At 42.5% G+C, this 24,548-nt stretch overlaps 1 protein-coding gene across 1 annotated transcript in view; it reads right to left on the bottom strand.

Annotated features, from left to right (window-relative positions):
- Window positions 1–24,548, bottom strand: part of STAB2 (stabilin 2) — a 241,210-nt gene that overhangs the window by 121,944 nt on the left and 94,718 nt on the right. The window contains 8 exon segments of the mRNA XM_006871122.1: window positions 4,476–4,553; window positions 6,495–6,609; window positions 7,361–7,497; window positions 9,061–9,108; window positions 11,341–11,442; window positions 12,191–12,286; window positions 19,302–19,460; window positions 22,280–22,373. Coding sequence (XP_006871184.1) covers window positions 4,476–4,553; window positions 6,495–6,609; window positions 7,361–7,497; window positions 9,061–9,108; window positions 11,341–11,442; window positions 12,191–12,286; window positions 19,302–19,460; window positions 22,280–22,373 — 829 coding nt within the window.

Below are 24,548 nucleotides of genomic sequence, written 5' to 3' on the forward strand. Positions count from 1 at the left end.
TTTTGAGCTACTGCTTCCATAGGTGTAGATCAAGTTCATCAAATTCTATGAGAGTACTTTTTTTGTTTTTTCCTCTTCTTTTTACTTCTGGTTGAGCTCTGATACATTAGTTCATTTTTATGTCTAGCTGGGAAGTCCCCGATTGAGAAAAATCTCACCTTACAGAAAAGACTTTATGGTTCCCCTGCGGTAACCTATTCCAACTGTCACTTCTCTGCACTGTTGGAGAAAAAGAATACAAAACCCTCCACTGCTGTTGGATTGATGTCTCTTCATAGCAACCCTACAGGACTGAGTAGAACAGTGGGGCTTCCAAGGCCGTAATCTCTATGAAAGAAGAAGGCCACATTTCTCTCCCCTGTATAGTGGCTGGTAGGTTTGACATGCTTATCTTTGGTTAGCAACTAGCACTATAGCCACTGTGCCACTAGGGTTCAGGAAAGGCCCTATAAATCTAACTGAAATCCCACAGGCTGCAGCTTAGATCTGGCTTGCAAAAGGTTTTGCTTGATTCACACCAAACAAGTAAGCATAAAAGTAGAAAAATGTCATCTAAAAACCTAGTTTTCTGAGTTCTGCTTAAAAACATCAGTCTGTATTCCTGCAGGCAACACAGAGTGTGTAGCTGTAGTCCCCACTCCTCCTTAATGCCTTTTACTAGCTCCTCTCACTTATTCTGATCACCTGTCTGATCCATATAGGCAGATGAGTTTTCAAGCCCTGCATGGTTAACTGAAGGAACCTTGGTGGCGCTGTGGGTTAAGCACTGGGCTGCTCAACTGAAAGCTTGGTGGTTTGAACCCACCAGTCGCTCATCCCAAGAAAGATGAAGCAGGCTGCTCTTGTAAAGCTTTGCAGCCTTGGAAACACTATGGAGCAGTTCTGCTCGATCCTACAAGGTCATTAGGAATCAGAATCAACTGCATGGCAGTGGGGTTAGGGTGTAATTAACCTTCTGGACAACCTAACTGTTTCCATCTTCTCATTCTACAGAGAATCTTCTTAGATTGAAGAATCCAAAACTGATATGTTTTTCTAATTCAATCAGTCCTCAACCAACATTTATTGACTCCTGGTGATACAATGGTGGTTCAAGGTTGGTGGCTAATGGGGTCACTCTGATGGGGAAAAGATGTGGCAATCTGCTCCCATAAGGTTACAGCCTAGAAAACCCTGTGAGGGCAGTCCTACTCTGTCCTGTGAGTTGGGTCAATTCAACAGCACACAGCAACACCATTACAGGGCAAACAGGGGATATAGAAATATGATTAAGGTCTGGATCTGCTTTCAAGGGGCTGACGGTCATTAGAGGTCAGCAAACTTCAGCCCATGGGCCAAATTTAGTCTGCTGTCTGTATTTGAAAATAAAGTCCTATTTTCAAGTGGGGGTAGTGGCGGTGGTGGTAGTGTGCTGTGGACTCAGTTCCGACTCATAGCAATTCTTGGAATCCCTATACAGGGTCACTATGGGCCAGAATTGACTCAGTGGTGGCGGCGGTGGTGGTTATATGCCGTGGAGTCAGTTCTGACTCATAGCCACCCTTATGGGATTTCTAAGGCTGTAAATCTTTATGGGAGCAGAAAGTCTCATCTTTCTCTCGCGGAACCACTGGTAGTTTTGAACTGCTGATCTTGAGATTAACAGTCCAACTCATAACCACTACATATGCTCTCTTATAATACAAGGAGCTACCAGAGCTCCTAATATTATAAGGGAACATAGTTATACCAACTGAAGTACATACAAAACAATCCTATGGGATTCCAGAGGAAGAAGAAGGAAAAGGGACCCAACATTTTTTTTTTTTTTTTTTGTGAGGCCCTACAAGGCAAGGAGCTCTGGTAGCGTAGTGGTTACGAATCGGGCTGCGAACCTTAAGGTCAGCAGTTTGAAACTACCAGCTGCTCTGCGGGAGAAAGATAAGGCTTTCTACTCCCGTAAAGATTTACACCCTTGGAAACCCTGTATAGGGTCGCTATGGGTCGGAACCGACTCAACGGCACTTAACAACAACAACAACAAGGCAATAGCAGACCTGGTGTGGCACTGTGGGTTAATGCGTCAAACTGCAAAGCCGTTTGAACTGCAAGGTTGCCAGTTCAAGCTCACCAGCTGCTCCTCTGAAACCTTCTACATGGTCGTTATGGGTTGGAACTGACTTGATAGCACTGCACAACAGCAACAAACAAGGCAATAGACATGGAGATGAGTGGAATCATTTAATCCTAATGGGAAGAAAAATGATGCTCAGAGATGTTAGCTAAGTGCTTGAACCCAGACTCTATCTGACTGCAGAACTTATTCATTTGACATGTTGGATAAGTGATATGAACTATGGGGGTCAGGGTAGGCTCCAGAGAAGAGGTGGGACTTGAACTAGCTACTCTGGTAATAATATTCCATGTAGGAGATGGGTTGAGGTGCCATATTAACAAATATATTTGTGCCCATCACAAACTGTAAGTGAGAAGGAGAGGTGATGTATTTTATTTAAGGATTTTGTAGTACTTTGGAAGTCAGGATCAGAGAAGAAAAATACCTTTAACAAGTAATATTACTTTATATTCCATGAAGTCATAAAACTAGCAAAGTTGCTCATGGATGATGAATCATTTGCCCCAAAATGTTGTGTTTCTTAATGTATCTTGACAATAAAGGATGATGACAAGGCCTTTGCAAAAGAATGCACCCAGAGTCTGGTAAATAGCCCATTGTTGTCAGAAGTGAGAAAATTGACCTTTTCTTTAGCTTAAAATAAAAAAGGTGAGTAGTTAGAAAGTACAGAGTGAGAATAATTTTAGTTAAAATGCAATTGGTTAATTGTTTTTTTTACAATCCTTCACCTTCCAGATGTTCCCAATATACCCTAATTCTGATTTTAATTTTAAATGAAGATCTTAATATAGCAAACAGAAAATTATAGAGTAATTTTAAACTCCATTTTCCCCTAATCCTCTTTCCCCTACTTCATACCTTTGAATACTATGGAATTTGGTCTTAGAAGAAAATAGAATTCTTACAATGCTTTTTTCTGTCTTTTCCATTTTTTCCCCCTGGGATGTTCTTCAACCCTCTTTTTTAGATACAGTAATGAAGAGAAAGATGTGGACTGTGATCATTAACCATTTGCTTCTCCTCTAGTTCTTGCTTATACCTTATCTGTACATAAGTACTTTTCAAGACTAGCAAGGATCCTAATGTATCTTTTAAGATGTTTCCATAAATAAGAGAAACAATCATGAGGGAGCTTCAAAAAATTCATGGAAATATCGAATTGAAAGGTAATGGAATGTTCTCTTTAACTTTGTGAAGCCTTCTCATACATGTGACCACATTTAGTATAGAGCCTTTGTTGTTGTTGTTGTTAAGCGCTGTTGAGTCAATTCCGACCCATAGCAACCCTGTATAGGATTTCTGAGGAGCAGCTGGTAAGTTTGAACCACCAACCTTGCAGTTCAAATGGCTTTGCAGTTTGGTGTATTAACCCATAACACCACACCAGGACTATATAAAATAGGGCCTTTGTTGTTGTTCAGTGCCGTTGAGTCGATTCTGACCCATAGCCACCCTGTATAGGGTTTCTAAGGAGTAGCTGGTGAGCTTGAACTGCCGACCTTGCAGTTCAAATGGCTTTACAGTCTGGTGCATTAACCCACAGCACCACACCAGGACTCTATAATATAGAACCTTTAATAGCGTATAAAACCTGTGGTCATCAGGTCAATTACAAATTCATAGTGGCATTCAAGGACAGTCGCCCCACAGGACTTCCAAGGCTGGACTCTTTATGGAAGCAAATGGTCCCATCTTTCTTCTGCAGAGCAGCTAACTGATGACTTTGAACTACCAACCTTTCAGCTGGCCACCAAGCACTTAACCACTGTGTCCCTAGGATTCCTTTTGTAGAATATACCCACTATCATCGACTGAATTTTAACTCATAGCCACTCGAGAGGATGGAGAATTGCTCCTTAGGGTTGTTGTTGTTGTTGTTAAGTGCTATTGTGTCAATTCTAACCCATAGCCACCGTGTACAGGGTTTCCTAGGAATAGCTGGTGAGCTTGAACTGCTTATCTTGTGGTTCCAACCGACTTTGCAGTCCAGCTCATTAACCCATAGCGCCACACTGGAACTCCCCTCCTTAGGGTATCTAAGACTAAATCTTTACAAAGGCAGACAGCCTCATCTTTCTTCCACAGAGTGGCAGGTGGGTTTAAACCCTCAATCTTGAGGTTAGCAGCACAATACTTAACTCACAGAGCCACCAGGGTTTCATTTTGTAGCATATAGGCTGTGCAAATGATAACTGAGTCTAATTGAACGAATAGAGTCTCTAAACAGATTTAAAATAAAAGTAACAAAACACAACACAGCTCACTTTTATGTAAAGTTCAAGTCTCCCATTTCCCCCTAGGGAAGGACAGAAGAGAGAAGAGATAGATGCTACACATGTAGGCTGCTGGGATCGTGTACCTTGTTGATGACGTGGAGTACTCCATTTGTGGCTGCGTTGTCACCATCGACGATGGAAGCACCTTCAATGGTGATATTCTGGAAATGTAAACCAGTGAGAAAGGGAGTCTCTTTACAGTACTCCCAGGGACTGAAATTATTTCTAGGTTCCCACTTTTTGAGCATCAGCAATCTTCACACTTTTTGGACCATGGCCCGCAGTGAGAAATGCATTGTGACGCCCTACCCCCTATATAGTAGCTGAAATGAGTCTTTTCCCTACAATGCAAATGGCACTCTGAGCATTTTGATTCTATTCTGTTCCATTCTACTCCATAAAAAATGCTGGTTGAGGCTCACTAAATTGACCTTACAGGTTGAAAAACACTATAGACAGTAATTGACTTTCTTGGTTGGAATCCAGCCAGTTAAAAAAATTTTTTAATTACATGATGAGAGAGCTAAGTAGAAACCAACCTACTTATCAATTCAACAACCAACATTTCAGGAACTGGCCTCCACCTTCTCTGCTCCCCTGCCCTCTTCCCCACCACTGCCTTTTAGCTGAAGTTCCTACTAGGAACCCTGGGAGTGGAGAAGGGGACTTACCTTACCCTGAGCAGCTCACAAGTCCACCTTGTGGTTCAAGGGAGACATTTGTACCACAAAAGGAATTCAGTCATTAAAAATGTGTCGTTGAAGGTGAGCTTCTCTGGATCAGGGGCCATCATTGAAGTATCTTTGAGTATATACAGCCTGGGATATTCTTGTTTAGAGTGAGTGTGCAGTTGCTAAGAGAATGGAACATGCTAGCTAAAAGAATCAATGATTTAAAACACTGATGCAAAATGACTCCAATGTCTGATGTATGTTTAGTATGCTGGGATCATCCTTTTAAGATGTAAAAATCTATGGGACTGGATGTAGCTGTTTTCTGCTCCATAAAAGAACTGCTCTGTGGAAGCACATACTCATATGTTTTTAGACGATACTAGCACAGATCCAGAAGTCCCTGGGAAGTGAGAATGGTTAGCATGCGAGGCTGCTAACTCAACAGTTGGATGCCTTGGAAGACAGCCCTGGTGACTTGCTTCTGAAAACAAGTGATTGAAATCTCTATGGGATACAGTTCTGCTCTGACCCACACGGGGCTGCCGTGAGTTGGAATCAAATCCACAGCAACTGGTAGTGGCAGACATAGACTCTTTCTCAGTGCTCACACTGGTAGGTTGTTGTTGTTAAGTGCCACTGAGTTGGTTATGACTCATAGCGACCCTATGTAGGGTTTCTGAGGAATGGCTGGTGGATTTGAACTGCTGACCTTGTTTCACAGTCCAGTGCCAATCCTACAGTGCCACTCCAGCAGGAAGACAGAAAGGCTTTAGAGTATGAATTCTCTCACATTGTGGACCGTGCTCTACAGATGGAGACTGCCCATTTTCCAGTATCATCTCCATTTTCTCCATCAAAAGCTAGTGCTATGTGGAGGAGAACTTCTTGGTGGAGATCAAATCCAAGCTCTTGACACATGGAAATAACACCAGAACGTGAGTTTCCTCAGGGCTTGGTCCTTCCTGTTCCCTCCTCAGTCTCCAGAGTCTCCATCAGTGCCTGGCACACAAGAGAGGTGCCACAAAAAGATTCTGGCTGTCTGGCCCAAACTTAATATAATACCTCAGTTATCTACGATTGAATTAGTAGGTTACCAGTTACCAGCTCTTAGTTAACGCTACATAAAAATGAAAGGTGTGAAATTGCAAATCCTTCATTCAGGAAAAATGAGAGCTCTGTCTTTCTGGATCAGTCTGTGATCTGTCAGAAGGAGCCTAGGAGCTGAGGGTCACTGTTCAAGAGATGTGTGTCTATCAATTTATATTTATAATCCTGAAGTTGGGGATGCCTATGGGAAGCTTTAGTATACTATTTTATTTTATATTTTGCTCATGTGTGGAGATGTTCATAGCACAAACATTTTAGAAATATAATATGAACACATGTGACATATTTCAATGACGAAGACCAACTACAAAGCATTCTTACCCCAGCCACTTTTGCCAGGCGGAGAAAGTTGCCCTGCAAAGATGTTGCCAGCATGTCAGAAGACGACAGAGTCTGCATATCTGCCACACTGTATGTGCCCAGGAGCATATGGTATCTAAAACAACAGTCCACAAAGGGTGTAATCAAACATCAATGCAAGAGGGAGGAACACTGGGGACCACAGAGCACAAGCTCTGGGCTGATTTCTTGTTGTTTCTAAGTGCCATTGAGTCCGTTCTGACTTATAGAGAGACCCTCTGTAGGATTTCTGGGGAGCGGCTGGTGAGTTTGAACCGCCAACCTTGTGGTTCCAACTGCCCTTGTGGTCCAGTGCTTATTCTACAGCACTACACCAGGACCCCAGAGCTAGACTGAAAGGTTCAAATTCTGCTCCTGTAATGATCCTGGTGTGGCCCTATAGGATAGGCACTCAACAGCAAGGTCAACAGTTCAAACTCACAAGCCACTCCTTGGAAACTCTATACAGGGTTGCTATGAATCAGAACCGAGACTCAATGGCACTTAACAACAACAATGATCAGCCACGGCACTTTTGGGTAGTTACTTAATCACACTGTCCTTACTTTTCACATCTGCCAAACGGAATTCTTATAATATGAATCTCATAGAGTTGTAGGGAAGATTAACTGAGTTATATGTGCAGCACTTAGAACAGTCTTTGCCAAAGAGTTGGCTGTCAGTTGCACTAACTGTTAACTATTCCTATCCTGGGGGAGAGAGGAGTCCTGGAACATGCTCATTTCTGTGGATTTGTAGGGCCACATGGCTTCCCTACATTGTGTTTTAAGATATGTTCACACTGATGTCAGTAAAAGATCCTGAAGAATAGAATAGATGATACCTACTTTATTAGGGCTGGAATATTGCTGTTTGACAACCAAAAGGTTTTATCATCTGAGTCCATATTCTGAATAGCTTGTTTCGAAGGCACGAGGACAGTAAGGTTTGAGGTGGCTGACAGCACAGGCCGTAGAGAAGCGTCCTGAATCACAGAAGGAAAGAATAAACTGATCCATTTTAGGGTCAGACAGGACTGACATAAAGCCTGGTAGAGATGATAGTTTCCTGTGTGATGTTATTTCAGGGATTTGGGGAGGATCCTAGAGACACCCTCCTCAACTCACCCACTGACTGATGTTTCATATTTCCCCCTGAAACTTAGTATTTTTATTTAAACATAAGAGTCAGGTCAAAATGTAACCTTTTCTGATTAAGTCACACTTTTCAGTAGTGAACAGTTATTTACACTTTAGTCTAAATGAAGAACCAGAGAACAGTCATAATAAAATTGTATTCATGTATACGCATGTGCAGAAGATGTTGGGAATTCTTGGCTACTGTTGGTGTAAGGATGATGGGAAGATTGTGTGAACAATTTCAGCATGGGAGAGAGCTAGGAGGCCTAAAATAGAATTTGATCTAGGTTTCACTTTTGCCTAGACATGGTTCTAGGTAGATGTAATGACATGCTGATAAACGTTGAGCAACTGGCTCTCAGGGGGAAGGAGAAGCAGACCCTGATTTGTAGTACTTGATCATTTCTGTAGTGTAAATATTTCCCCCACAGCTGATTTTAAGTTACTCAAACAATGGTACTGAAAATGGAGTTGGGATAAAATGGTACCACCAATTCTCATGAGGTAGTCCAAGCTGGCTACTGCTTACCACTGGACAATCTTATGCTTATGGGTGAAGACCAAGCATGATCAGGTTAGATGGAAATCGGTATGCTCAAGGGAAAAGTTTCAGTCCCATCTCTTGTCTATGTGTGTGTGTGGGTGGTCAGAGAGGCCCGTATGGAAGTCTGGGAGGTGACCTAGAGTGGCTGCTGACCACATCAGACCTGTTTTGTCATGTACCCATTCAGAAATCATAAACCATTTGCTGCGATGACTGACCAAACCAGTCATCTTGGTTCATTGATCCCGAGAGGATAGAGAGCCAGATCACTGGGCAGTGTGATGATGGATTCTTTGTTAGAATTCTTTCTGGGGGGTGAAGTATACACCGTCCAGGGCACGATGAGCTGACAGCTAAGCACGAAGTACTCTGGATTGCAAACATATGAGGGGGCTTCAAAACAGTTCATGGAAAAATTCCATTCTCTTTCATTCCAGTTTTCCATGACCTTTTTGAAGCCATCTCATACATCCAAAACTAACTTGGTGAATTGCAATGATGAATTATATTAAAAAAAAAAAAAAAAAAAGACTTCTGTAATGAATGAAGGTGCTCATCTCATACTTGAATTGGTTGAAAAGCTGACCACCTTAGATTATCCTAGACTGACATTTTCAACTGTGATTGTCTGGAAAGCTTTTGAAATATACTGATGTCCAGGCCCAAATCAGAATCTCTTGGGAGGAAGCCTAGGGATGGATATTGTATACTGTGGTCCAGGTGTGATTGTTAAGTGTGGCCAGCACCAAGAGCCACAGTCCCTTCTCCACCCTTACCCACTGCACTTTCAGTTTTCTATTACATATATTCCAAATTTCTAAAATGATATACATTCCCAATGATAAATTCCAACAAAGGTACTCACAGTTATCCACTGGTTAAATATAGCTGCCTCAGAGAGAAATGACAATTCCTTATTCATATTGTGCAGGAGGAGACAGGAGAGAAAACACAAGACAGGGACCAATGAGAAGATAATCACAGTGCCTTTCTGGGGAGCCTGCACTGACCCTTCCTGGGGTCGGGTTACTTTCTCTGGGGCAGGCCAACCTCCCTGATACCCAGCTAGCTGAATTCCCATGTTGCTAGAACTGTGCAATTCTTTCATGCTTAGGAGGTTCTACTATCTTCTATATTTGAAGTGAAAGTAATTCCAGAAAGTTCAAATGAAAGAACAACCTGCAGTCCTCCGGAGTTGGAATTTAGCTTGTGAGAACATGGCAGCCTGCCCACCCAGCCTGTGTCTCTTTGCAGTCTATTTCATGGCTCATAGTTTTTGCATTTTTGTTGGTAATATCACTGTTTCAAATGCCCCCTCCACACATTGTTGTCTGGTGTTGGTAAGCACAAGAAGGCTGTGATGTGCTTTATGGAGAAAATATACGTGTTAGATAAGCTTTGTTCAGGCATGCATTATAGTGCCCTTAGTTGTGAGTTTGATGTTAATGAATCCACAGTACTTACTAAATAAGGTGTCTTTAAACAGAAATACACATAAGACAAGAATATGTATTAATCATTTGATGAAAATGTTGTGATCAGAGACTTTCAGAAACCTAACCCTGTATTTCCTCTGGAACAATGGTTTGGTATTTGCTAAATCCGTGAGGTCATAGAACATAACTTCCACCAATGATGAGAGTTGGTTGTATTTTATTCCTCAACCCACCAAGTATTGATAAACACTCGATCAGGCACTGGGAGTGAAACAGGAAGCAATTCAAAGATCTGGTCTGAAGGAACTTGCAGTCCAGTGGTGGGGGAGACAGAAAAGTACAAGCAATGGTGATTTGCTATCACACGTCCTGTACCGATAGAATACACTGGTGCTGGAGGGTTTGGGCTTTGCACTAAGTGGGCTACATGTTGGATTCCTCACTCTGATGCTGAAAGACCTTCAGCAAGTTTGTGTAACCCCTCAGTTTCTATATCTACAAAGTGGGCATGATAATAACACCAACCTCAGAGGGTGTTGTGAGGTTTAAATGTATTCAAAGGGCTTATATAAGATGCTTGGTACATAGAAAGCTTTCACACACCCACACCCACATCTACACACACCAGGTAGGGATAAGCTCAGGGTGTTCTCGGTTTCCATAGGAGGCTTACAACCCAAACAGGAGCACCTAGAGAGTTCAGCGGAGCATTAGGAAAACTTGGGAATAGAAAGAAGTAGAATGGCAAGAATGGACAATTAAAACTAAATGAACTGCTTGGCACATAGTAGGCACTCAGCAACAGCCAGCAATCCCCTGCCAGCCTGCAAGAATTTGTGAGGCGCAGAACACGCATGTCACCTTCGAGAGGCTTCCTATAGAATCTCCCAGAGAAAATGATTCAGAGAACATTCTCAAGCCATCTTGGTTAAATGCCATGGATTGAATTGTGTTACCCCCCAAAGGAGTCCTGGTGTGGCATTGTAGGATAAGCACTGGACTGTAAGGTTGATTTGAACCACAAGGTGGAGGTTCAAATCCACCAGCTGCTCCTTGGAAACCCTATACAGGGTCATATGTGTTGAACCCCAATGAGTCATATGTGTTGAACGCTCACTCCTTTACTTGTATGAGTCCCATTTGGGAATAAGGTTTTCTTTGTTATGTTAATGGGGTCATATCAGTGTTGATTGTGCCCTAAATCATATCACTTCTGAGATATAAGGAGAGCAGTTTAGACACAAAAGGAAGCACAGCCAAGGGCAGATAGGTGCCAAGTGAGGATCGATGGCCAAGGGAGTGATAAATGTTGGTGCTGAGGAAGCTGAAAGAGACAAGGATCTTCCCTCAGAACTGACAGGGGGTGGAGGGAGGGAAGTAGGGAGAGAGAGTGCGTCTTCCCCTGAAGCTAATGCTCTGAGTTCAGACTTCTCTAGTTGTTGCTGTGGTTGTTAAGTTCCTTCGAGTCAGTTCTGACTCATAGTGACTCTGTATAGGGTTTCCCAGGAGTGGCTGGTGAATTTGAACCACTGACTTTGTGGTTCAAACTGACCTTGCGGTCCTGTGCTTTATCCCACACCAGTTAGTCTCCTAAATTGTTAGAAAATATATTTCTGTTCTTGAAAGTCACCCACTTGTGGAATTTGGTTACAGTGACGCTAGGACACTAAGTCAGCCATTCTCCCCTCAGTTTGTCTTGGATGACTTACCACGTCTGCATTCCCATAACACAGAAGACCATCTCCCTCATAGCCTTCTCCACAAACACAGCTCCAGACACTGCCGCCCGAGGAAGTAGGCTGGCAAGAGGCCTGATAAACGGAAGATAGAAGAACGGGTTGCTTTCCTGCTCAAGACTTAGCTATGCACTACATTCAGGAGACAACAGATCCCATCTAAGATGAGAAGTGTACCTTTTAACCCACAGGCCTTCCAGTGTCGCCATGCTATGCACTAGTCTACACATTTAGGGAACACTGATTTAGATCACATTAGATTCTTCTTATCCCCTGCCAGATGTTCACAAATGAAACTACAGAACATCTAGTTAAATGTGAATTTAAGACAAATGATGAGTAATTTTGAATACAGTATGTGTCTTGCAAGGAGCTCTGGTAGCGTAGTGGTTACGAATTGGGCTGTGAATCGCAAGGTCAGCAGTTCGAAACTATCAGCTGTTCGCCAGAGAAAGATGAGGCTTTCTGCTCCTGTAAAGATTTACAGCTTCAGAAACCCTGTACAGGGTCGCTGTGAGTTGGAACCGACTTCACAGCACATAACCAACCAACCAACAGCATGCAATATTTAGGGTCTAACTTGTTCTGAAATTAAAATTGAACAGGGCATTGTTTATTTTACCTGGAAATCATGATGTTGCTTCTCTAAGTTTTAGAATAGGGTGAAAATGACAGTGAACACACATAGTCTACTTAGGGACTTCCTTTAGGGAATAGGAAAGATTTTGGCTCATTACTATGCCCAGAAAAGAAATAAACTGTCTTTAGTTCTCAAACAATTTTTTTTTTCAATAAAGGGAAAAAAACAAATCCAGTAACTCACCAGAGGGTGACATTTCCCAGTTAGTTCTAAGCAAGAAGTCATTGGCTCACAGTCAACTCCGTTGCCTCGGAATCCTTTCTTGCACTCACACTCATTCTATAATTCCAAGAAGAGAACAACAGGGGACCTTTGAAAACCAGTGCTTTCTACATCTTGCTCTCAATAGCATTGAAACATGTATGCATGGCAGCCGTACAGCTGTTCTGCCCACCCCGAGAACAGTGTTAATGCCTGTTGTTGGTCACATATTCCATAGCACATCTTCTAATCCTGCACTTCCTTGGTACTTTGCTTCTGAAATGACTATCCTGTTGTTGTGTGTATCACTGCATCAATTCCAACACATAATGACCCTACATGTCAGAGGAGAACGGCCCCATATGGGCTTTCTCAGCTGTAATCCTCATGGAGTTCTGGTGTGGTGCTGTGGGTTAATGCTCTGGACTGCAAGGTCAGCTTGATCTACAAGGTTGGAGGTTCAAGCTCATCAGCCGCTCCTCGGAAATCAGGGTCGCTATGAGTTGGAATCAACTCGACGGCACTTAACAACAACAACAACAATCCTATAGAAGTACACCTCCAGGTCTACTGGGTGGGTCCGAACTGCCTCTCTTCTGGTTAGCAGCTGAGCACTTAACCACTGTGCCACTAGGGCTCATTTCATAATATTGTTGCTGTTAAGTGCTGCTGAATCAGTTCCAACCCATAGCAACCCTCTATAGGGTTTCCAAGGAGCAGCTCGTGAGTTTGAACTTTGCAGTCAAATGATTTTGCAGTCTGACGCATTAGCCCACAGTGCCACACCAGGACTCCTTTCATTATACTAGAAGGTCCTATATAGGGATCATCTGAGACAGAACACAGACCCTAAAATCTGACCCATCTCCATGCACAGGGCACCTTGTGCCATTCAGAAAAGTCATCAACTATGGTTAGATGGGCGTCCCTGGTGGTGCAAATGGTTGGCACAGGGTACTTTGACACACATGGAGTGTCTACGAGTCACAGTAGACTGGACACCCACAAGCTTGGTTTTATGGTTGGATGAATTTGAGTAGGGCATAACCCCTGCACAAACAGGCCACGGACATGTGGCTTGGAAAGTGGACAGCACCTTCATGCAACAGAACAGTGTCTCTTCCAATGGGTGGTTTTAGCTTTGCATCAGTGTGTGTGTGTGTGCCTGGTGAGCAGGGCCCCAACTGGACATCAGTCTCCATTTGCCTCCTTGCCTGGGCACTTTGTGCTGTGGCCCTGATCATGCAGGTACTAGGAATGATGATGACGATGACAGATTGTGTAATAAGACAGGGGAAATGTGTACATCAAGTACAAAGTTAGTACGTGCCATTGAGTCGGTTCCAACTCATAGTGACCCTTTATAGGGTTTCTGAGGAGAAGCTGATGGGTTTGAACTACTACCCTTGTGGTTCAAAGTGCAGTGCTGATCCTACAGTGCTACACCAGGAGCCCAAATACAAAGTGGAAACCAACAAAACTGAATTATTGATGACAATAATGTAAAGAAAAATAACCTATGCACACGCTACTGCATGAATGAACTTTGAAAACATTGTTAAGTGCCGTCGAGTCAGTTCTGATGCATAGCAACCCTCTCTAGTGTTTCTGAGGAGCAGCTGGTGGGTTTGAGGCTGATCTTGAGGTTCAAGCTGACCATGTGGTCCAGTGCAGTATCCTGCATCATATCCATAACAAGACTCTTGAAAGCATTACATTGAAAGAAATAACTCAATTGCAAAAGGACACATTGTTTGATTCCACCTATATAAAATATCTAGAATAGGCAAGTGCATAGTGACCAAAGTTTACTAGTGGCTAACTGGTGTGGCACTGTAGGATATGCACTGGATTTCTAACTGAAAGACAGGAGTTTCAAATCCACCAGTCATTCGTCAGAAACCCTTTATAGGGTTGCTATGAGTCGGAACTGACTCAATGGCACTTAACACTAACAGCAACCAGGGCAGGAGGAAGGAGGACATGAGGAGATATTGCTTAAGGAATGATGAAAGGTTCTTGATAAGGGTTATTAAAAACTTTTAGAAATAGATAGTGGTGATGGTTGTACAATATAACCTAAAATCTACTGCCATCAAATCATCTCTGACTCAGAACAACCCTAGTGGTGAACATAATTGGTGTCACTGAATTGTAAACGTAAAAATGGCAGAAATGGCAAAAGTATTCTTATATATGTTGTTGTTATTAAGTGCTGTCGAGTTGGTTCCAACTCATAACAGCCCTGAATAGGGTTTCCAAGGAGTGGCTGGTTGAACTGCCAACCCAGCAGTTCAAACTGACTTTCAGTCCATCACATTGGTCCACAGTGCTACACCAGGACTTATTTCTTATATGTATTTCACCAAATTATAAAAACAAAACAAAACAAAATACCTATAAATAAAAAAAATTAAAAAAAAGAAGAAAAAAAGATACCAGCATAGAAATGATTGTGGGGGCACTGTGATTGATTTACATTTCCCCCTGCCCTTTTGTTTTCTAAATTTCTTCCACTATCAGGACTTATTTTAAAATTCAAAACAAAATTACACAGGAATAACCTCTTCAACTGGTAGAATGTAGACCTACATTCTTTTTGATTGCATAATAATTAGGGAACCAGTAAGAACCCAGTTGTCTGTAAGTTTGTTATACTGTGGCGGTTTGCATGTTACTGTGCGGCCAAAAGAACCAACAGATCTGTGTTGGAAGATGTACAGCCAGAGTGCTCCTTGGAGGCCAGGATGGTGAGACTTTGTCTCCCGTACTTTGGGCATATTATCAGTTCCTGGAGCAGGATATCATGTTTGGTAGAGTGGAAGGTCAGAGAAGAAGAGGAAGACCCCCAGGGAGCTGGATCGGCACGGTGGTAGCAGCACTGGAGGCAAGTGTAGTAATGACTGTGAGGTTGGCACAGGACTGGGCAGTGTTTCATACCGTTGTGCTAGGGTTGCTATGAGTCAATACCGACTCGATGGCACCACCAACAACCAACTTCTCCAGTCTGAAATTGATCAACTATGTAATCAAGATGTAGTAATAATAACTGGTGATTGGGAGGCAAAGGTTGGAAACAAAGAGGAAGGATCAGTAGTTGGAAAACATGACCTTGGTGATAGAAAATGATGCTGGAGATTACATGATAGAGTTTTGCAAGATCAATGAATTACTCATTGCAAATATTTTTTATAAACACTATAAACGATGACTGTATGCATGTACCTCCCAGATGGCATACACAGAAATCAAACTGACTACATATGTGGGAAGAGAAAGTGGAAAAGCTCATATCATCAGCCAAAACAAGGACAGAGGCAGACTGTGGAACAGACCACCCATTGTTCATATGTAAGTTCAGGCTGAAGTTGAAGAATATTAAAACAAGTCCACTAGAGCTAACATCTGACATTGAATATGTTGTTGTTAGTCGTCATCAAGTAGGGACCGCTGATGCTTGGTCCTGCACCGATCTCACAATTGTTGCTACTCTTGAGACCACTGTTGCTTCCAGTGTTTCACCATCTTGTTGGGTGGCTTCTTCTGTTTTCATTGACCCTGTACTTTACCAAGCATGATGTCCTTCTCTAGAGGCTGGTCTCTCCTGATAATATGTCTGAAGTATTACAGATCAAATCTTACTACCCTGGCTTCTAAGGAACATTCTGGCTGTACTTCTGCCCACATAGATCTGTTTGTTCTTTTGGCAGTCCATGGTACTTTCAATATTCTCCTCAACATCATAACTCAAATGCGTCAATTCTTTTATGGACTTCCTTACTCACTGTCTAACTTTTATATGAGTCTATTGAAAATTCTATGACCTTAGTCCTCAAGCTGATATCTTTGCTCTTCAACACTTTAAAGAGATTTTGTGTAGCAGATTTGCCTAATGCAATACGTCATTTGATTTCTTGACTGCTGCTTCCATGAGTGCTGATGGTTGATCCAACCAAAATGAAGTCTTTTAGAAATTCAACCTTTTCTCCATTTATCTTGATTTTTTTTTTTTTATTGGTCCAGTGGTGAAGATTTCTGTTTTCTTTATATTGTGGTGCAACTCATATCGTAGGCTGTGGTTTTTGATCTCTGAATAGATCCCACCTGAAATTAGCATTATACACTAATGATCATAGTTGATGCATTATACATTAATGATCAAAGACCAGAAGAGTTGTGGATGACATCAAGAACACCCTACAGCAAGAAAGCAAAGGGTCATTAAGAAGACACTGAAACTTGCTCTCCAGCATTGAGATGCTAAAGCAAATAGAAGAAATGAGGAAGTTAAAGAGCTGAACAGAAAATCTCAGGGCAGTTCAAGAAAATAAAGTTCATTATTATAATGAAATGTACAAAGACCTGGAGTTAGAAAACTAAAAGGGAAGAATAAGCTCTGCATTTCCTCAAGCTGAAAGAACTGAAGAAAATATTCATGCCTCGCCTTGCAATACTGAAGAATTTTATGCATAAAATATTGAATGTTGCCAAAAGCGTCAAAAGAAGATAGAAGAAATACAATCAGTCACTATACTATGTGCAACCATTTCAAGATATAGAATATTATCAAAAGTCAATGGTACTGAAGGAAGAAGCCCATGGTACATTGAAGGCATTGGTAAAGAACAAGGCTCCAGGAATTGATGGAATACAAACTGAAATCTTTCAACATGCTGATGCAGCATGGGAAGCACTCACTCAGATATTTTAAGAAATTTGGAAGACCAACAAATTGAAAGAGATCCATATTTATGCCCATTCCAAAGAGATGTGATTCGGGGAATGTGGAAATCATCAAACAATGTCATTCATATGACATGAAAGTAAAATTTTGCTAAAGATAATAAAAATTGGCTTCCAACAGTACATTGACAGGCAACTGCCAGATATTAAAGCCAGATTCAGAGAAGAATATTGTATTAGGGATATCATTGTTGACATCAAGTAGATCTTGGCAGAAAGCAGAGAATACCAGACAGATTCTACTTGTGCTTTATGAACTATGCATGTGGATCATGACAAGGTATGGATAACATTGTGAAGAATACGTATTCCAGAACATTTCATTGAGTTCATACAGAACCTGTACACAGACCAAGAGGCAGTAGTTTAAACAAAATAAGGGGACACTGAATGGTTAAAAATCAGAAAATGTGTGTGCCATGGTTGTACTCTTTCACCATATTATTCAGTCTGTATGCTGAGTAGATCATCCAAGAACCTGGATTATATGGAAAAAAAAAAAAAAAAAGTGACATCAGGACTGGAAGAAGACTCATTGACAACCTGCAACTTGTAGATGATATAATCTTGCTTGCTAAAAGTGAAGAGGACTTAAAATACTGATGAAGACCAAAGATCATGACCTTCAGTATGGATTGCACCTCAATGTAAAGAAAACAAAAGTCCTCTCTAGTGGACTAATAAATAACATCATGATAAATGGAGAAGATATTGAAGTTGTCAAAGACTTCATTTTGCTAGTATCTGCCATCAACACTCTTTGAAGCAGCAGTCAAGAAATCAAATGATGTTTTGCATTAGGCAAATCTGTTGCAAAATACCGTTTTCAACTGTTTAAGAGCAAAGATGTCAGTTTGAGGACTAAAGTGCATCTACCCTAAGCCTCGGTATTTTCAATTGTCTCATATGCATATGAAAGTAGGAAAATGAATAAGGAAGTCTGTAAAGGAATTGATACAACCGAGTTATGGTTTTGGAGAAGACTATGGTTTTACCAGAAGAACAAACAAGTCTGTGTTGGAAGAAGCACAGCTTGAATGTTCCTTAGAAGCCAGGATACTCAAGACTTTGTCTTTCATATGTTGGACATATTATCAGGAGGGATCAGTACCTGGAATAAGACATCATGCTAGGTAAAGTTGAAGGTGAGCCCCAAAGAGGAAGATCCTCAATGAGACGGACTGGCACGGTGGCAGCAACAATGGCCTCAAGCATGACAATGATTGTGAGGATGGTGCAGGACTGGGCATGGCTTTATTCATTTGTGCATAAGGTCACTATGAGTTGGAATCCACTCAATAGCACCTAACAACAACAGCTTTTTTCTGCCCAGTCTCCGTTAAGTGGAGTGAATGCTCATCCAAGTGACTGGTGAAGGACAGATCGCTACAGAAACATGGGTGTGGTCCAGATTGGTGATTAAGCATGCATCCCTAGACTCAGACTCTGTTGTCAGCCACTCTGCACAAAATTCTTGTCTTATGATTTATCTGTATGACCTGGGCTGATTACTTAACCTCTCTATGCCTCTGTTTCCTCTTCTTTTTAAATCCAAATCGCTGCTGACTCCATTCCAATTTGTGAACTCATGGTAACCCCATGAGTAGAACTGCTCTATAGAGTTTTTTTCTGTTGTTTTTGCCTTTTTAGTTGGCTCCAACTCATAGCCACCCTCTAGGTCAGGGTAGAATTGCCCAATAGAGTTTCTAATGCTATAAATCTTTATAGAAACACACTGCCTCATCTTCCTCCTACAGAGTGAACGGTGAGTTTGAACCTGTGTCACCAAGATTCTTTCACAAAATCATATCTCCAGACCTTTCTACTGCCACATTGCTGGGTGCCTTGGAACTACCAACCTTTAGGTTAATTGTCAAGCTAAAGCCATTTGTATCACTTAGGGATCTCCCTTTTCATAAGGTGGTACTATAGAATAACCACAGACTTTTGGTGTGGCGTTGCCGGTAAATGCAGTAAACTGCAATTTCGGTGTGGGCCATTAAGGCCTGCAGTTCTAACTCACCAGCTGCTCCTTGGATCCTGACTCAATGGAACTTAGCAACATAGAATAACCACAGTACTGCCAACTGCAAGACTGATGGTCCAAACCCACCAGCTGCTTCCTAGAAACCCTTTTCAGGGTGCTATGGGTTAGAACTGATTCCATGGCACTTACCACCACTACCACCACCATAGGTTTGTTGTGACAATTAACAAACTATTCTTTTTACTATAAATGATTAAACAGACAAACGGCAATAAGTTCTAGCCCAAATGCTCTGTGTCTAGTTGGGGGAAAGTCACTGCAACAAACTGGCTTCCTCCTTGCCTTTGACCACAGCATACTTACCTGCCCAGGGCCTATGTACAAACAGGTAGCATTGCTGTGACAGCCCCCAGCGCTGGGCAGCAGGCAGTTGTTGATCTCTGAGCAGTCTCTCCCATTCCCCGTCCATCCCGGCTGGCACACACAGGTGTGGGTCCCCGGGCCAGTTTTGATGCATTCTGCCTGTGGGGGAATAAGACAGCAAGCCTGTGACACCTTAGTCCTGCCATATGACTCCACAAGGAAAAAGGATTTCTAGAGGTGCAGTCTTATTGTTTAGTGCTGTTGAGTCAGTTCTGATTCACAGTGACCCTGTATAGGGTTTCTGAGGAGTGGTTGGTGGGTTTGAACTGCTGACCTTGAAGCTCAAACCGACCTTAAGGTCTAGTGCTGATCCTACAGCGCCACACCAGGACTGCAGACGTGCATTCTAGAAACTCTGATTTCCATAGAGCCAGTGGAAATGACTGGGATACATCTTTGCTTTGAAGTAAAGGGAAAACTTTCGATGATTTGAAAGAGCAAAACTATTGGGAGTTGACCAGCTAGTGACTGATATTACTAATACCATCATGTCATTTACAGAGCCGGGAGTGGTTGTTGATGTGTTACAGGAGTAAACAATCTATTTTATAGCTAAGGACACTAAGACTCAGAGTAGTTAAGGAACTTGCCTGAGGTCACAAAGCTACAGAGAAGCAGAAAACCAGGTCTGTTGTTGTTGTTAGGTGCCATCGAGTCAATACCGACTCATTGCGACCTTATGCACAGCAGAATGAAACACTGCCTGATCATGGGCCAACCTCACAATTGTTGCCTTGCTTGAGCCCATTGAAACTGCGCCACTTTGCCAATCCAACTTGCTGGGGTCTTCTTTTTCTCTGACCCTCCACCTTACCAAACATAATATCCTTCTCCAGCAACTGGTCCCTCCTAACAATATGTCTGAAGTATGAGAGACAAAGTTTGGCCATCCTGGCCTCCAACGAGCACTCTGGCTATATATGCGTATAAATGGAGTTCTGGTATGGTGCTGTGGGTTAATGCACCAGACTGCAAAGCCATTTGAATTGCAAGGTCAGTGGTTCAAGCTCACCAGCTGCTCCTTGGAAATCCTATACAGGGTCACTATGGGTCAGAACTGACGCGATGGCACTTAAAAACAACATATGAGTATAATGTCAGGGCCCAAGTTCCTAACCATGCTCTCAAGATGACCACACTGGGGGCTGAAGGACAAGGGGAGGAGAGACAAATTGTGATAAAAGGCTGTCTGAGGTAAGCTAACCTGAGGGGAGCATGGTGGGCTGTTGCTATTGTTGTTTAGTGCCATCTAGTTGGTTCTGACTCATAGTGACCCTATGTAGGGTGTCTGAGGACAGCTGGTAGGTTTGAACCACCAACCTTGTAGCCAGTGCTTTATCCTATAGCATCACCACACCAGGACTCCTGGTGGGCTAGGTTAAGGTATTAGAGTCTAGATTCTATCCTTAGAGCCAGGGGAAGTTACTGAAGGGGCTTACAAGAACAAAACTAAAGAAAACAACAACACCCCCCCCCACAAATAACAACAACAAAAACAAATAAAACATCTACGCCTACTGCCATTGAGTCAATTCAGACACATAGGATCCTATATAGGATTTCCAATGTAAATCTTCATGGAAACAGAAAGCTTCATCTTTCTCCCACAGAAAGTTTGAACTGGATTTGACCTGCCAATCTTACGGTAGGCAGTCCACTTCTTATCCTACATCACCTCCAGCATTCCTTACAGCATTGGCAAAACATGATCTGATTCACTTTGAGCCATTCTGGCTATTCTGTGGACAATGTACTGTAGGGAGGCAAGAGGGGAAGCAGGGAGACTAGTTATTAAACTATAGGTAAAGAATGAAGGTCATAAAAATGGTTAAGTGCTGGATTATGAACGGAAAGGCTGGTAGTTCAAACCCACCCAGAGATGGCTTGGAAATAAGACCTGTAGATTTGCTTCTGAAATGGAAAATCTTCTGGAGCACAGTCAACCCTGCATATGAGGATTGTCATGAGATTAAACTGATTTAGTGTCAACCAGCACCACCTCATATGCATGGGAAAGCTGGACAGTGAATTAAGAAGATCATAGAAGAATAGATGCTTTTGAATTATAGTGTTGGAGGCAAACTTTGAAAGTGCCATGGACTGCCAAAAGAACAAACAGATCTGTATTAGAAGAAGTGCAGCCAGAGTGCTCCTTAGAGGCCAAGATGACCAAACTTCGTCTCTCATGCTTTGGACATATTGTCAGGAGGGACTAGTCGCTGGAGAAGGATATCATGTTTGGTAAGGTAGAGGGTAGAGAAAAAGAAGGAAGACCCCCAGTGAGATGGATTGGCAAAGTGGCACTATCAATGGGCTCAAGCATGGCAACAATTGTGAGGTTGACCCAGGACCGGGCAGTGTTTTGTTCTGTTGTACATAGGATCGCTATGAGTCCATACCGACTCAATGGCAACAAACAACAACCATTATCAACAGAGCCAAGGAGGTGGTGTTATAATATTTGAAAGGCATTCATGAAGGCGATGGTGGGTTCTGGCTACATCCCATAATAGGGCTTAGAGCAAGTCACTTAACCTTCCTAAATCTCAGTTTCAGTAAAATGGGAATAGCAATTATATTTTTCCTTGGCCCAGTGGAAAGAGCAAATGAAATCATGTACATTAAAGTCCCTTGTAAGCTTTTTAAGCTTTTAGTCAACAGTTTATTACTATTATCTTGATATTCGATTTTCAGGCTATGTTTTTAAGAACCCAAAGCCATCTGCACATTTGGAGCTGGGGCGCCCCCTGCAGGTATCAGCAAGAAGAGGCCCACGGAAGGCGCCCCACTGCCATCTTTAAAGGAAGTTCTCCTCAGCATCAAAGGCAAGTGCTGTAAGCCTCTGAGAAGGGAGCAGATGCAGCCTCCCTCAGGATCTTTGCCAAACAGGTAATTTGGAAATAAAGACCAACACTTACATTGTGGCTGCAGCCTCCTGGGGTTAATCCTGCACAGGGATCCATTTCTGTACAGAGGATTCCGTCCCCTTTGTATCCTGCTTTGCAAACACAGCTGCGAAGACAAGGGTTCAAAATCAACCATAGAAATAGAAGCAGCAATCGCCCCTAAATGCGTCAGTCAGACAGGGGTGAACTGGTTCACGGCCAGGTGGCTTGACAGTGTATGATGGAGGTTGGGACACTTCTGGGGTCTGTAGTCAGGGACCTGGCTGGGAGTCCAGGTCTTGCCACTTGACCATCCATTAATCTCTGGGAGGCTTTGTTTCCTAATCTGGAAAATGGGTCTAGTAACTCCACCTTGCTCATGCAGTTGAGGGGAAGATGAAATGAGTTACTGTGTGTGGAGCACTTTGCAGGGCAAGTGGCTCATCATTAAGATTCAGTGATGGCAGCTTCTCTGCTCTTACTGGGCTGGATGTCTTCTGGTTCAGCAGACAGCAGTTCTACTCACTCTTCTGTGAGGCAGCACTTAGAGTCTATAACAGGGGCAGCCAGGTGAAAGCCTTCCCCTGGTCCTTAACTGGAAAAAAGTTTTCCTTTTTTTCCAGATAGAAGGCTCTCAGGTGCCTTATTCTGAGAGCGGACATCATTTCCTCTCAGATTATTCCATTGTGACATCATTTCCTCTCAGATTATTCCATTGTGAAACTATCACTATTAAATGCAGGGGCCATTCATTTGTTTGTTCAACAAATATTTATCGAGTTTCCTGGGATAGGTGCTGGGGGAACCCATCACACTCTCATATAATGATTGCAAATTCTGTTAAAAATAAAATTAATTTTCTTTTATCAGGACTCCCATAGGAACCAAATACAGAACCTGGATGTTGTACCCCAATACTGACTTAGCTAAGGCTGTATCATTTCTATAGATGCATGTCTGTAGTCTACTGTGGATGATTTTAGAGTTTTTAAGGGTGTTGTATTAGGCAAATGTGCTGCATAAGACCTCTGTAAAGTGCTGAAGAGCAAAGATGTCAGATTGAGGCCTAAGGTGCTCCTGACTCAAGCCATGGTCTTTTCAATAACCTCATATGCATGTGAAAGTTAGACAGTGAATAAGGAAGACCGTAGAAGAATTGATGCTTTTGAGTTATGGTGTTGGAGGAGAATATTGAAAGTACCATGGACTGCCAAAAGAATAAATAGATCTGTGTTGGAAGAAATATAGCCAGAGTGCTCCTTGGAAGCCAAGATGGCAGGACCTTGTCTCTCATACTTTGGACATATTATCAGGAGGGACTAGTTTCTGGAGAAGGACATCATGTTTGGTAAAGTGGAGGCTCTGAGAAAAAGAAGACCCCCAGTGAGATGGATTAGCACAGTGGCAGAAGCAGTAGACTCAAGCATAGCAATGATTGTGAGGTTGGTCAAGTACCAGAAGTGTATTGTTTTGTTTTTTGTGCACGGGGTGGCTCTAAGTTGGCACTGACTCAATGGCACCTAACAACAATAACAACAACAAGGGTCATTTTGAGTATATGTGATTTTTGCCTAATGTACCGACATAGAATCTAATAACATTGGAAGATGCATTTCCCTTGTTGCAGTGCAGGGGATAATGTCTCTTCTAGCCAAGTCTTTGTAACTTCCACCAAACAACTATTAACTGATGGGGCTAGGTAATAGCAAGCTGATAGGAATATATGATTCCGTTGTGAATGTTTGTTAACAGAGTTCACTGTGATTGTGAAAGCTTGGCAATCTAACTAGGGGCTCGGTCACACTTGACATCCTGCTGGGTATAAGTTAAGCCATCTTGGTGATGTGAGGGGCTTTGTTCCCTTTGCTTGATTAACTGAGCTTGCCTCCCTCTGACCTCTGGCCTTGTGAGTCAACAGCCCAATTCTGCGTGAGTGAGGAGACTCTTCCAGACTGACAACTGAACTGTACATTTGTGACATTTCAGCCAACACAACCACATGAGTCATCTCCATGATGGTCCGTGAGTTTTGTGAAATGTTCCAACAAGATGAGGGACCCTGAGATATGGGGGAGAACACTGAGAGGCGGAGAGGTTGGTATCAGGGATTATGGAGCAGTGTAGCATGATTTCCTTAACTTCTACCTCATAGGGATCAGCCTTGTGCTGCTCCTTCTAAAGCAAGTGATTGCTGCAACCGTACAAATTGAGGGTGGCTGGAAAGACATGATCCCTAATTTCACGTAACCTACAGTCTCCTGGGGGGAGAGGCCAGGAATAAGGAAGCAAATGACTATATGGT

The sequence above is a fragment of the Chrysochloris asiatica genome, unplaced genomic scaffold, assembly GCF_000296735.1.
Source record: "Chrysochloris asiatica unplaced genomic scaffold, ChrAsi1.0 scaffold00160, whole genome shotgun sequence".
Lineage (NCBI taxonomy): Eukaryota > Metazoa > Chordata > Mammalia > Afrosoricida > Chrysochloridae > Chrysochloris > Chrysochloris asiatica.